General features: G+C 47.0%; 1 protein-coding gene across 2 annotated transcripts in view; it reads right to left on the reverse strand.

The window, feature by feature from the left end:
- Nucleotides 1–4363, reverse strand: part of BLTP3A (bridge-like lipid transfer protein family member 3A) — a 73070-nt gene extending 68707 nt beyond the window's left edge. The window contains exon 1 of one of the 2 annotated variants that reach the window (XM_058664256.1): nucleotides 4092–4363. In XM_058664256.1, the coding sequence (XP_058520239.1) occupies nucleotides 4092–4135 (44 nt within the window). In that variant the 5' untranslated portion in view covers nucleotides 4136–4363. The remainder of the gene's footprint in view (nucleotides 1–4091) is intronic. The other variant, XM_058664253.1, reaches the window with a different exon arrangement.
- Nucleotides 4364–15367: the final 11004 nt, after the last annotated feature.

Below are 15367 nucleotides of genomic sequence, written 5' to 3' on the forward strand. Positions count from 1 at the left end.
GTATATTAAAAACTTATTAAGGCATCTGTCGCTCTGTCTTATGTGTTCTGGTAGTATGCCTACTACATGCTACGTAGTTATTCCTTATGAAATACCTATTTATACATCAAGTATGAAAATAAATACATTATCACTAGTCTTACAGAAAATGTGCTACATGGTATCAGTCTTCCTTAGTCTTATCTTTAAACAATAAAAACCTTGAGGCTGCCCTGCTCCTCCGTGGAGGAGCTGAAAGGGGACTCCGGCTCACGGTGTGCAGAGCCCAAGCTCTTACATGAGCTGTGATGTTTCGATTTATTTCACAATCAATCACATTGCTTCCTGCTTATACAACGCAGGGTCATGAACTAAGGTGAGCTCAAACAAGAATAATCCAATGTAGAGAAAGATCAATTTTGATCATCTGTAAATCAATGATGACTTTGTGTTTCCCAGTAAAGGTCTCTTCCTTCATTTGTTTAAATGAGTGCTGTGCAATAAAGCTGCTTGTACTGAGCAGCAGTCATCCAAGCTTTGGCTTAAAGCCTTTAGAAGACATTTATAGGCCCAGTGCGGTAGCCTAGGGGCTAAAATCCTCACCTTGCATGCGGTTCTAATCCCCACGGCCCCACTTCCCATCCAGCTCCCTGCTTGTGGCCTGGGAAAGCAGTCAAAGATGACCCAAAACCAGGAGACCCTGCACCTGTGTGGGAGACCCAGAAGAAGCGCCTGGTTCCTGGCTTCGGATGGGCTCAGTTCCGGTCCCTGTGGCCACTTGGAGAGTGAATCATAGGAAGATCTTCCTGTTTCTCTTTCTCTCTGTATATCTGAGTTTCCAATAAAAAGTAAAAAAATCTTTTAAAAAAAAAAAATTTACATTTCTTCCCTGCTGTACCCAGAGGGCCCCAGTCAGTGTCTGGCCTAGAGTAGACCTCAAGACAAATATCCTAAATCCCAGACCCACCAAATCTTGTTTACTAAAATACGAATAAGGAAGACGCCATTCCAATGAGACACTTTATTATCTAAAATTTTGTGCCTAAAATTAGACAAGGGAGTCACTGGGATATCCTGTCTCTTCTAGGGCATTCTCCTCAGGTCAAACGGCACAGTCATCATCAACAACAAGTCATTATCCAACACTCCAATAGTTGTTTAGCAAGGTAACTCCATATGCCTTCCTTCCCAACCAGGTTTAACAAGCCACAAAGCCACAGTTCCTGTCCAAACAGGCTAGCTTGGTGTGTGTGTGTGTGATGAAGACAACACAGAGACACAAATGACACACATCATGAAGCAGCTTTTTCAACTTCAACACACACAAAGGCCTCTGGTGTCTGGCCTCCCCTGTCAGACTCACTGCCTGACACCTCTTCCTGGAGCTGTGAAATTGCGGTTATCTCTTCTTCCTTATCCTTCTCAGTCACTTTGCCCACAGTTGAGAAAAATGTATCTCCCTCAATGTCTACTATACTTACTCTCATTTCATTTTAAAGATATATTTTATCCCCCAAGAACTCACTGAATGTATCAGCACATACTGTAACAATTTCTCTTTAAAAAAAAAACTACTATGTTCATAAAGGAAACACGTGATATGTGTATACTAAAGGGGAAAGTACCAGAGTGACAAAATTGGGTTCTCTCCCGCTGCCTCACCTGCCCATGTGACTTGGGCAAGTCATTTATCCTCTCTAGATTTTAGGTTCTTCACCACAAACTGAGTTGAACCAAATCAGAGCTTATTTATCTAGTTTCAGAAAACCTTGAGAGCTCTGCATTTTAGGGGTTCATACCTCTCCCCACACACATAAAACTTAAATAAAAATTATCTTGGGACCAGCGCTGTGGGGTAGCTGGTAGAGCACCCGTGACACGAGCATCCCACATGGTTCAAGTCCTGCCTGCTCCACTTCCAACCCACCTCTCTGCCAACACACCTGGAAAAGCAGCAGAGGACAGCCCTCTGTTAGGCCCCTAAACCCATGTGGGCAACCCAAAAGAAGCTCCTAACTTTGTACCAGCCCAGCTCTGATCACTGCTGCAAATTGGGGAGTAAACCAGCAAAAGGAAGATCCCTCTCTTACTCTCTCTCCTCTCTATTTCTCTGTGTCACTCTGCCTTTCAAATAAATAAATAAATATTTTCAATGTCTCTGTCGATTCAAATTTTTCTGAAGATGTCTATGGCTATATTGAATTATCACACAAGATACAGCCCCTAAAATAACCACAGTTTGTGCTTTACTGGTGCTTTATTCACCAGGCATGTGCTAGGTGCTTCCAACAGGTTAACTCACATATGGGGACAAGGTCGTGGTACAACATCTGAAGCAGCTACCACATGTTGACACCTACATCACGTCAGGAGGACCAGCCTTGATTCTGGCTCTTCTGCTTCCAATCCACCTTCCTGCTGATCATCCTGGGAGTAGGATCATGGCTCAAGGACTTCAGTCCCTGCTACCCACGTGGGAAACCAGGATAGAGTTCCTACCTCCTGGCTTCTGCCCAGCCCACACCTGGCTCCTGCAGCCATGTGGGGGAGTCAACCAGCAGATGGACTCTCTCTGTGTGTCATTCTGCCTTTCAAATAAATAATAAATAAATTCTTCATCCCCTGTGCCGATCAGCCATCTTTAGTCCCACTCCTAACTCTTTAGCAAACAGCCAGACTCAGAACTCTTGGAGAAACACTCCCTGAAGAAAGACTGTCATTGGTTGCAGTACAGGATCCGCAGGCAACTCCAGCTCCTGCCTCCCATGCATTCTCCTTTATAAAGTGTTGAATATCCAAAAGATGTATCTGAATCGAACTACTAAGTGAAGCCCAAGATCCAAGTGAACCGCAGGAAATAAAACAGAGGGTCATCGAGGACAAAGAGGAAGCAAAGGCAGCCACAGTGTCTCACACACCACTCACCCCAGCCAAAGGGTACATCCTCTGAAAGCCTAGGTGTCCCTCGTTGATGGGCAATTTAGCACCCTACCTCCTGAACACCACCAAGCACCGAGAAGCCAAGACGTGTATTATTCTCCACCTGAGACATACAAGGGCTGGTGACGGTGTTAGCCACCAACCCCAGTAGGGGACCAAGAGTGGAAAGCAAATGGTGGGGAAAAGCAACTTGCCCCCAATTTTTGCAGTCACCAGTTCCCACAACCTGCAGGAGCTATCCAGCTACTGGCTGAAAACTGTCTTACCCCTGCGCTAGAGCGATGCAACATTGCTGCAAAGCAGAAGCAGACCTTGTGGGTGGTTTTCACAGAGTGTCAAAAAACCAACAACTATTCTTTAGCGGGAGGCTGCGGAAACTTTATCCCAGCCCTTCTGACCTTTCTCCAAATGGTTTGTGCACTGACAACAGAAGCAAAGGGGGGAGGGGGTAGGAAGGCAGTTCAGAAGACGGGCCCCAGGGTGCAGGCAGGGCTCACAGCTTTTTTTCAACCGTGATGCAACAGGGTCAAACACAAGAGCAGAAAGAGCTGCAAGCTTCAGGGAAGGAGAAAACTCAGTGTCAGCGCTGGAAATGCCAGAAGGAAGCGGGTTCTGAAGGACTGGGTGGCAGGGTCATACAGAATCAGCACGGGGGTGGATAAAGGGTCTGAGAGAGAGGAAGCAGTGGACTGGCTGGTGGGGCGGGTCAGGAGGAGGGCTGGGCCGGGGGGAGAGGAGAGGGAGGCAGAAGGACGGCCAAGTCCAGGCAGAGCAAGCAGAGGGAACCCAGCAGGGGCGGATAGGAAGGGGACCACCAAGGCATAACCAGGAGTGGGTCGGGTAACCTGCACTGGCTGTGGAAACCGAGGAGGGGACAGCAGGCCAGGAGAGAACCTTCAGGAATGGGAGGGGTCCCGAGAAGAGGGGAGAGCAGTGAGGGTAGGGAGGGGAAACTAGGGGCACCCTGGATCCCGACAGCGCATAGCAAAGGAAGATAGGAGGGGTGGCAACGGTCGGCACCAGCAGACGCCGGAGGAAACAGTCCAGGCTCCAGTTGGGGCGCAGCCGCCCCGGGAGCCCCGGCTCGGAAAGGTCCTGAAGACTAGGAGGAGGTCACAGAGGGGCACCGGGAAGGACTCCAGGACTGCTGGGGTCGGTGTTGGCGCTCTCACCGGGACAGGTGCTTCAGGATCTGCTTCTTAATGATCCCGGCCATGCCGAGGCCGCGGCCCGCGTGGAAGGCAGGGAGCAGCGGTGGCCTCCTGGGTCCTGAAGAACAGAGGCGGTCCTCCTCTCAGCTCGCCGCCGCCCGGGCACCGGATGCGGCAGCCACCGCAGCCGCCATAGCGCTCGCTCGCCCCTGCCCCGGCGCCCGGAGCTCCGCCGCGATCCCACCCACCCGCGCGCGCCACGCCGCGGCCGCCCGCCCGAGCGCCGCGTAGCCCGGCGAAGGGGCGGGGACGGCGCGGCGCGGAGGCGGGCGCCGGCCGCTCGCCCCCGCCCTCCCATCTGTCCCTCAGCCCGCGGGGTCCAGGAGATTGCGCCTCAAAACTGCATGAGGTTCCCGACCCCCAAGGACGCTGAAGCATCGTGGGGGGAGAGGGTGGGAACGCGGGTGATTGTGTTTTAATTCGTTAGATAATTGCTCATCTCCTCGCTGACTAGATCCATATCGTATTCATTTACCCTTGAACCTTCTTTTTTTTTGGTTGAGCATTAATTGTATATTCCATTCTGAGTAGGAAAAAGTCACTTCAGGCACGTTCAGTCTCACAGACTGGCGGAGGAGGCTTGGAAACAGCACCGCTATCAGCTGCCAGAGGCTTCCTGCTGAGGAAGTGAGACGGGTCACCTGGCCGTGCCAAGTGTGCCTCGCCTTGGCCCGTTAGCTATCAAGCAAATGTTGACTCCAGACCTAAGGCGAGGGGCGGGTCTTTGGCCAGTGAAGTCACCGCCTGGGACAGCAAGTCCCTTATCAGCAGTGCCTAGGTTTCTTCAGCAGGATCCTGCTTCAATGCATTCAACTGCCTGTTAATGCACCCTGGAGGCAACAGATGGTCCCCAAGCTTGGGCTCCTGCCACCCACATGAAAGTTCCAGTTAGAGTCCAGGCTCCTGACTTGACCTGGGCCAGCCCCTGGTGCTGGAGACATTAGGGAGTCAATCAGTGGATGGGAAAGAAAAGGATCTTACTGAAATTTTGATAGGAATTGCTTTTTTTTTTTTAAAGATTTATTTATTTCATTACAAAGTCAGATATACAGAGAGGAGGAGAGACAGAGAGGAAGATCTTCCATCCGATGTTTTCACTCCCCAAGGGAGCACAACGGCCGGTGCGCGCCGATCCGATGCAGGGAACCAGGAACCTCTTCTGGGTCTCCCACGCGGGTGCAGTGTCCCAATGCATTGGGCCGTCCTCGACTGCTTTCCCAGGCCACAAGCAGGGAGCTGGATGGAAAGTGGAGCTGCCGGGATTAGAACCGGCACCCATGTGGGATCCCGGGGCGTTCAAGGCGAGGACTTTAGCCGCTAGGCCATGCCGCCGGGCCCACAAACATTGTTTAAAAGCATATAACTACCACAGCTAAAGCCAACTAACTAGGTTGCCTTGTACCGAGGTGTTACACAGCTGGGAGAAAAGCAGTTAGTAGCTGGTGGGTATTCTTTTTAAAGATTTATTTATTTTTATTACAAAATCAGATATACAGAGAAGAGGAGAGACAGAGAGGAAGATCTTCCATCCGATGATTCATTCCCCAAGTGGCCAGAATGGCTGGAGCTGTGCTGATCCAAAACCAGGAACCAGGAACTCTTCCTCCAGATCTCCCACGTGATTGCAGGGTCCCAACGCTTTGGGCCGTCCTAGACTGCTTTCCCAGGCCACAAGCAGGGAGCTAGATGAGAAGTGGAGCATCTGGGATTAGAACCGGCGCCCATGTGGGATCCCGGGCGTGCAAGGACGCTATCGCGCCGGGTCCAAAAATAAATGAATCTTAAAAAAGTGACCATGCAGTGGATTCTGGAGATATTTCACCATGCTTTGAATGGTGAGATGGACAGCAATTCAAAACTGTTGAACTCTCAAAACCACTTGAGCAGGACCCTTGGATCATGCCCCATGAAGGGGGCATCACTGAACTCAGAACTCCAACCATGAAGAGAATTGCAGGTTCCTTAGTTTGATCATGGTGTACATGTATCAGAGTTGGGCCTCCTCAGTGGCTTAGATGGAGTAGTGGAAAGCATATCCAGTTGCACATGGAGGATATGGCAGTACACTGGAGCTTCCAGAGGACACCTGGTACCATAACAGAAGATGGCGGACAGAACAAATCAATCAACTACCCCAGTCAAGCATTGGCAGTGACTCTAAGGTGGACTGTCAGCCAGTGGATTCTGGAGAGATTTCATCGTGACTGGAGTGGTGAGATCGGCAGCAATTCAGAACTGTTGCATTATCCAAACCATTTGAGCAGGATCCTCGAAGCATGCCCCACATCAGGGACCATGGGATGGCACTGGGTGGCTGTCCCCCATCCCAGGGTATGGAGACGGTTGCGAGCCTGGTGTGGCTTCCCCCTTTATCTCTGCCCTTCCCCTAGATACAGGAAGGAAAAAACAGAGAATGTGAAAATAATGATCTCACCCACCTTCCTCTAGCCCTTGACCCTTTGTAAAGAAACACCTCGGGAATTCTGTCTTAGGTTCTGAGTTCCTTGAAGAGATCTGCCTGCCCTCTTCCCCTTTCAGAGATGAATTAGCCTTGCCCTGTGTGCACTGAGAGGGTGGTCAGAGTTTTCAGCTGTGACTAGACATAAGCACAAGGAAAAGCACATCTATTTTATCTTTCTGGAAGCATAAGTCCACACTCCTTTAAACTTCCTATTTTGAAGAAATTACAAATGCAAACAAAGTTTTTTTAAAAGACTTATTTGTTTTTTTTGTTTGTTTGTTTGTTTTTTTAGTTTATTTTTATTACAAAGTCAGATATACTGAGAGTAGGAGAGAGAGAGAGGAAGCGGAGCTGCCGGGATTAGAACCAGCGGCCATATGGGATCAAGGCGAGGACCTCAGCCACTAGGCCACGCTGCTGAGCCCAAGACTTATTTGTTTTTATTACAAAGTCAGATATACAGAGAGGAGGAGAGACAGAGAAGAAGAGCTTCCGTCCAATGATTCACTCTCCAAGTGAGCGCAACGAAGCCAAGAACCAGGAACTTCCTTCTGGGTCTCCCACACAGGTGCAGGGTCCCATGGCTTTGGGCCATCCTCGACTGTTTTCCCAGGCCACAAGCAGGGAGCTGGATGGGAAGTGGAGCTGCCGGGATTAGAACCGGTGCAAATATGGGATCCCGGGCGCGTTCAAGGAGAGGACTTTACCCGCTAGGCTACGCCGCCGGGCCCACAAACAAAGTTTTGCATAGCAGTCTCCCATACTTTCCACCCTGATTCCTTCAATGATCGCACGATACAGAAAGCAGGAAGTTGAGATGTGTGTCTGTGATTCTGCTATTTTATCACATGTCTAGAATTGCACAACCATTACTATATCAGGAGTCAAAACTATCCCAAACACCACGAGATCTTCTTCATGCCATGCACCAATTCCTGGCAGCACCCCTCACCCCTGGGAACTACTCCTTTCTCCTTTCCCATAATGTTGTTACATACAGGAGCAGGAAAATTGAGTCTGTGGCTTTTTTTTCAGGGTTTGTTTTTTTTTTTTTGCATTCAACATACTGTTCTTGAGATTCAGCCAAGTTGTATCTCATTAATTACTGTTATTCAGATTCCACAATTCCTATATTTTAAAAACACTTCATGATCACTGTGTCACATTAGTTTTAGTCACTTTTGTGACAAGAGGACCCCAATTTTGCATAACTAAACATTCACTTGCACATCCTGAACAAAAGAGGACAGACACTAAACTGAAAGGACATCTGTGCAACGAGAAGCAACGTTTAGCAAAAGCCCACAGCACGCTTCTGAGCAGACTCCTCATTAATATAAAGGATAACATAATGTAAAGGAATCTTGGCTGTTTCTCCTTTGTGGGGATGGGTAACAAAAGGACACACGTTTAAATTCATAAACTTTAAGTTCTGACAAATGGACCCCGTGTTGAATCCTCACAAGGAAAATGCACATAACCACCACTCAGCACTTCCCGTTGTCAGCTGTGCTACCCTCTCTGCTGCCCCCCACTACAAGTGCACCCCACTGCAGCCAGAGGCCCTGCTGGCTGACTGTTCTGCTACCCAAGCATGTGCACGGATATTGCTCCCAACCACCACCACTCCCTTCTTCCTGCAATGCGCTGCCACTCATTGGGCATGCTCAGTCCCCTCACCAGCCTTGTTTTTCTTCATGTCACATAACATTTAATATCAGTATTTTTTTTAACTGCCTGACTTCCCCTTTAAAATATAAGCTCCTTAAGAGAAGGGACTTTATACTGCCTTAAAAAAAAAATTTATTTTGGAGACTGTTGTCATGACTCAACAGCCTAATCCTCTACACCTCTACTTTCAATCTCCAGTATCCTATATGGATGCCATTTTGTGTCCTGGCTGCTTCACTTTCCATCCAGCATCCTGCTTGTGACCTGGGAAAGCAGTCGAGGACGGCCCAAAACCTCGGGACACTGCACCCGTGTGGGAGACCCTGAGCAAGCTCCTGGCTTTAAATCGGCTCAGCTCTGGCCACTGCAGCCATTTGCAGGAGTGAACCAGTGCATGGAAGCTCTTTGTCTCTCCTCTCTAAATCTGCCTTTCAAATAAAAATACACATTTTAATTTTTTTAGATTTTTACTGGAAAGTCATACATACAGAGAGAAGATCAGCTGTTTGTTGATCTACTCACCAAGCGGCCACAACAGCCAGAGCTGTGTCGATCCAAAACCAAGAACCAGGAGCCTCTTCCAGGTCTCCCACATCAATGCAGGGTCCCAAGGCTTTGGGCCGTCCTTGACTGCTTTCCCAGGCCGCAAGTAGGGAGTTGGATGGGAAGTGGGGCTGCCAGGATTAGAACGGCACCCATATGGGTCCCAGCGCATGCAAGGTGAGGACATTAGCCACTAGGCTACTGCGCCAGGTACTAAATAGGCCTTTTAAAAAATATCAAGATTTATTTTTGCTTCAAAATCAGAGAGATCTTCCATCTGCTGGTTCGCTTCCCAAATAGCTGCAACAGCCAATGCTGAGCAGGTCTGAAGACAGGGACCAACAGATTTTTTCAGGCCTCCTATGTGAGTGCAGGGGGCCCTAGGCTGTTAGCAGGGAGCTAGATCTACAGCACGAGAATCGAACTGGCACCCATATGGGTTGCTAGCCCCACAGCAAAGGATTAGGCTGTCTCCCCACCATGCCAGACTGTTTTGTTGACTCTTGTGTCCTCATCACGTAGAACAGTGCAGGCACTCCAAGCAGCTTCTCCAGATGGAAAAGTCCATCAGTGCCCTTCTCTTTTTTTTTTTTAATCATGAAAGCAAAAAGTTTATTCATGTTTGAAACTACATAGAACTACCACGAGGAAGACTTTTTAATCCAGGGTGTAATCCAGTTAGAAAGGAATACGAAACGTTTGTAATACATTAGAATCACCGCCACAAATTATTTTCATGACTCAATCAGTTTCAGAATCACATACAATACAAAAAGAGAGAAAGGAGGGGACCCCATTACACAGGGTGAAATATACAGACCGAATCATCAGTGCCCTTCTCTATCAGCATCCCTCTTCCTGTAAGTCACGTGCAGGCTTAGCTGTACATACATCCTGCCAATACCAACCCAAAGAGTCAACTCCTGGCCCAAGTTGGTTGCATGTGTTCCAAACATCTCCACATTCCGACCAACAAGAGAGAAAAAGGACAGGAAAATAAAAGAATATACCTACCTCCTGCCACCTGGCCTCACAGTCTAACTGCAACCTATGTGAAGTGTCCTTCATTGCAGATGACTACGGTTCCAGAACAAAATGAAAAGTCCCATTACTTTAGGGAGTTACCCATACCGGGGTGGGTAATCAGCAATGACTCCCTGTCCCTAGGCTCTGCGTTACTCTCTCTATCTCTGTTAACGGGTTTTATCCTACCAGCAAAGGTCTGAAAGAGAAGAGTGTCTCTACCATTTCTTTCAACAGCCATGGCTAAAAAGCACCAGGATGTGGCAAAAATGCAAAGAGGAAATGTGGAAACAAGACATCACACCGTGAAAGCTAAGTCCTTATGAAAGGTTTTGAGGTCTTGACTTCAATATGCTTGCTTCAAAGTGTATTGGATGAGGACCGAAGTTAATAGGTTTACTGGGAGGCCAGGGAAAAGGCTTATTCAAAAGAAGTAAATTTGGAAAAAGTGTATAATCGTTATCCTGATGAAAGATCGAAATCAGTACCACCAATGAGGGGCAGATGGCTCCTGTGTACCTGTCTACAGGGGTGATCTCCTTGGGATAGGACCGAGGATGCGCAACTCAAATATAACCAAAACGGAATGGAACCCCCAGTGTCTCAAGAGACAGTAAAAAGGCTAAAGCTCCTCTAGAAAACTATTCTAGAAAGGAGAAAATACATACTCGAGGACATTCATGGATCAACAAACAAAAGCAGCAGCATCAGATTAAATTATCGAGGCAAGATTTTTATTTTCTGGCCTTGATTACTGAACCATGATCCTATAAACGGATGCTCTTAGTTATAGGAAATATATATATATATATATATATATATATACACACACACATAAATATTTATGGCAAATGACAAGACATAGAGACTTCAAAAAGTTCACCCATTTCCCATCTAGCTACCCGCTAATGTGCCTTGGAAGACCACAGAAGAGCATTTGGGCCTCCATCACCACATGGAGACTGAGGTGGAGCGCTGGCTTTCCGGCTTTCACCTGGCACAGCCACAGCTATTGCAGCCATGTGAGGAGTGAGTCAACAGAGGGAAGACCTCTGTCTCTCCGTGTCACTCTGCTTTCCAAACAACTCATTTACTAGAAGTTGTCAATGAAGGAATGGACACATGGCACAGCAAGTCTATACTCGGATCCTGGCTTCTGCAGGGCTACTGTGCAGGACAGGGCTCAAGTACTTGGGTCTCTGACACCCATGTGACAGACCTGCACTGAGTTCTACACGCCTAGGTTTAGTCTGTGGCTACTGTGGACATTTGAGGAATTAAATAATGGACAGAAGACTTTTCTCCATCACTTTAGGTTTCAATTCTCCATTTGTCTATTTGCATTTCCAGTATGAAGTCTAAAAAAATTATGAAATTAAAACATAAATTTGGTACAAAAGCTCTTGAAATGCGTATATAGTTTTTCATAACTGCATTTTTCGTGATCTTTTTGTGGGCCCTGTATGCTCAAATACTTGGCAGAGAGAACCCAAACATTTTTAGAAGGGGGAAAGAAGCAACTGGGGCAAAATGTTAACCACTAAGACAGACTCTGAACAAATGGTATATAGTTGCTCTTTTTCAATTTGTATAACTTTCTCCAAACCTGAATTCTCCTTAGGATTATCAACCAAGAATGGAAAGCAACATTTCAGATTTTTTTCTCATTTGATGAACTACTTAAAATGTTTTTCATATTGTAGCAGAAACTAAACCTTCGGTGTTTATCTAGGAGGAAAAGAAATGTCTCCCAACCAGCTATTAACAACTTCTTACGCATTTATGAAGGGGGCTGGAATTGTGGTTTATCAGGTTACGCCTGCATCCTACACTGAGTGCCTATTCAAGTGCTGGCTATCCTGCCTCCCACCCAGGTGCCCGCGAATGTATCCTGGGAGGCAGATGATGGCTAAAGCGCCTGGACTCTGCCATTCACCTGGAAGGTCCAGATGGAGCTCAGGGACCCTGGACTGCATCTGGCTTTTTGAGCATATGGGGAATGAAACAGCCAATGGCAGATTACTCTCTTTCACTCTGCCACAAATAAATGAAAATAAATCACAAACACTTTTTTAAAGCTACTTAGGGTTTTCATTAAAAATAATGTATCAGGGCGTGGCAAGGTAGCCTAGTGGCTAAAATCCTTGCCTTACATGCACCAAGATCTCATATAGCTGCCTGTTCTAATCCCAGCAGCCCCACTTCCCATCCAGCTCCCTGCTTGCATCATAGAAAAGCAGTTAAGAACAGCCCAAAGCCTTGGGACCCTGTACCCACGTGGGAGACCCAGAAGAGGCTCCGGCCTCCTGCTTCGGATTGGCTCACTTCCAGCCACTGCGGCCACTTGGGGAGTGAATCATTGGACGGAAGATCTTCCTCTCTGTGTCTCTTCCTCTCTGGTTATCCAACTTTGCAATAAAAATAAATAAATTTTTTTAAAAAAATTAGTGTATCAGATAAGCCCCCAGAAGATTGTCTCCTTAAAACAATTTTAACAGGGATCAGTACAGAGGCTCAACAGGCTAATCCTCTACCTGCAAGTGCTGGCATCCCATATGGGCACTCCACTCGGAGCAGCAAAGGATGGTTCAGGTTCTTGGCTCCCTGTATCCACTCCCAAGAACTGGAAGAAACTCCTGACTCCTGGCTTCTGATCGACTCAGCTCTGGCTGTTACAGCAATTTGGGGTGTGAGCCAGTGAAGGGAAGATTTTTCTGTCTCTCCTCTTCTGTAAATGTGCTTTTCCAATAAAATCTTAAAAAGATTTTAATTTAACATAAACATTGTACACACTGATGTGGGTACTATGTGGTATTTCAATACATGTATATATAGTATGTCAGGGTATTTCAAACATTTAATTTTTTCCCATTTTCTTTGAAAGGCAGAGAGAGAGATATACAGAGATCTCTCCCATCCTGTGGTTTACTCCCAAACACCCACGGGAGCCCGGGCTGAGCTAGCCAGAGCTACGAGCCTGGAACTCAAGCTGGCTCTCCCACATGCCTGGCAGGGATCCAAGTATTAGACTATCTGCTGCCTCCCAGGGTGGGTGAGCATTAACAGCAGGAAGCTGAACCAGAAGCAGAGTTCAGACAGAAACTAGGCCCCTGGAGATCGAATAACAACCCCCACATCAAATGCATCCCTCCTTAACATTCCTTTTTTTTCCTTTAAGTTTTTATCTGTTTTTTTAAAACAAGAAAAGAAGATATACAGAGAGAAGGAGAGACAAAGATCTCCCATCGGTTGGTTCACTAGGTGGCTGCTACAGCTGAAGCTGAGCTAATCCAAAACCAGGAACTGGGAGCTTCCTATGGATCTTCCACATGGATGCATCCTTTTCTGCTTTCCCAGGCAATAAGCAGGAAGCTGGATTTGGGAAGTGGAACAGCCAGAATATGAACCGGTGCTCATATGGAATCCTGGCAGATGCAAGGCAAGGATTTATTCGTTAGGCTACCGCACTGGGCCCTTAACATTTTTTTTAACGCATTTTTTAACGCACTTCTTTGAAAGCCAGAACAACACAGTGAGAAGGAGGACAGAGACCTTCCAAAAGCTCTAACAGCTGGCGCGGACCGGGCCCAAGCCAGAAATCAGGAACTCTGTCCGCGTTTTCCACATGGGTGGCAAGGATCCAACTATCCAGGGCATCCTCTGCCTCCTTTTCAAAGGTATTACTAGGCCAAAGGATTGGAGAGAGAACAGCTAGAACTCAAATCAAAACAAGATAAAGAAAGCCAGCACTGAAACAGTAGATTGGGCCCGGTGGCGTAGCCTAGCGGCTAAAGTCCTTGCCTTGGACATGCCGGGATCTCATATGGGCGCCGGTTCTAATCCCGACAGCCCCACTTCCCATCCAGCTCCCTGCTTGTGGCCTGGGAAAGCAGTCGAGGATGGCCCAAGGCTTTGCGATCCTGCGTGGGAGACCTAGAAGAGGTTCCTGGTTCCCGGCATCGGATCAGCACAGCACCGGCCGTTGCGCTCACTTGGAGAGTGAATCATTGGACGAAAGCTCTTCCTCTCTGTCTCTCCTCCTCTCTGTATATCTGACTTTGTAATAAAAGTAAATAAATCTTAAAAAAAAAAAAAAAGAAAAGAAAAGAAAACAGTAGATTAACCTCAGTGCTTCTTCAAGCATTCTTCTATAAGATAAAGTAGGCCTGGCCCAATGGCTCAGTGGCTAAATCCTTATCTTGCAAGTGCTGGGATCCCACATGAGTCCCAGTTTGTGACCTGGTGGCTTCAGTCCCCATCCAGCTCCCTTGCTAGTGGCCTGAGAAAGCAGTAGAGGATGGTCCAAGGTCTTGGGACCCTGTACCCGTGTGGAATAAGAGGTAGGCCAGGGTTTTTTTTTTTTTCCTTCTGTTCATCAAATGTACCTGGAAGCCTAAAAGATACGATCTGACTGAGCTGTGTAACTGGAACAATCATTTTATCAGTGGACTTGTTCCATGCAGGATGGCCAAATCAGCCCATGGTTCCTGAACGAGGATCCTATTTCTCACGCAGCTTAGTATTAAACCCAACAATATTCTAACATACTACCGAAACGCCACAGCAGAGGACAGGATGAAAGCCTGCACTCAAGTGTACTCACAATGGCTACAAAAAAGGAAGAAAGATTTGGTACACTGATATAACTTCTCTGATTATTTGTTTGACATGTTAGAGATCTTCCCTACACTGGTTCACTCCCCTAATGGCCACAAGGACCAAAGCTGGACCAGACCAAAGCAGGAACCAAGAACTATTTCCAGGTCTTGTATCAGTGGTCTAGAAATTGGGTCATCCTACACTGCTTTTCCCAGCTCATTAGCAGGGAACTGGCACCCATACAGCATGCTGGTGCCATAGGTGGCAGGTTTTCCTGCTACGACACAGCAATAACTCACTTCTTCAATTCTTGGTATTTAGTAGTATTCCTGTATACACCTACACAAATCCACCCATTACAGTGTGTTCATATTCTAGAATTAAAACCAAATGTTTAAACAAATGAAAGGAAGAGGGAAGCGCCAGTTTCTGTTCTGGCTGCTGAACTTCTCCAATTTCCTACTGACACACTGGAAAAAGCAGAAGATGGCACCTGTCACCCACATCGAAGACTCAGCTGAAGCTCCTGGTTTCAGCCTGGCCCAGCTCTGGGATTGTAATCTACTTTCAAATAAATGAATAAATCTGAAAAAAAAAATGAAAAAAGAAAAAGAAAAAAAAAAAACACAATTGTATAAATGAATTACTCTGGATCTGTTCTTTTCACACTAACATAAAAAAATAAAGTATCAAAAAACTCCACATGCCTCAAAGAATAAATATCAATACAGGGCCCGGCGGCGTGGTCTAGAGGTTACAGTCCTCGCCTTGAACGTGCCAGGATCCCATGGGGGCACCAGTTCTAATCCCAGCAGCTCCACTTCCCATCCAGCTCCCTACTGTAGTCACTTGGGGAGTGAATCATCAGATGGAAGATCTTCCTCTCTGTCTCTTCTCCTCTCTGTATATCTGACTTTGCAATAAAAATAAATTAAAAAAA

Source organism: Ochotona princeps, chromosome 1 (assembly GCF_030435755.1).
Source record: "Ochotona princeps isolate mOchPri1 chromosome 1, mOchPri1.hap1, whole genome shotgun sequence".
NCBI lineage: Eukaryota > Metazoa > Chordata > Mammalia > Lagomorpha > Ochotonidae > Ochotona > Ochotona princeps.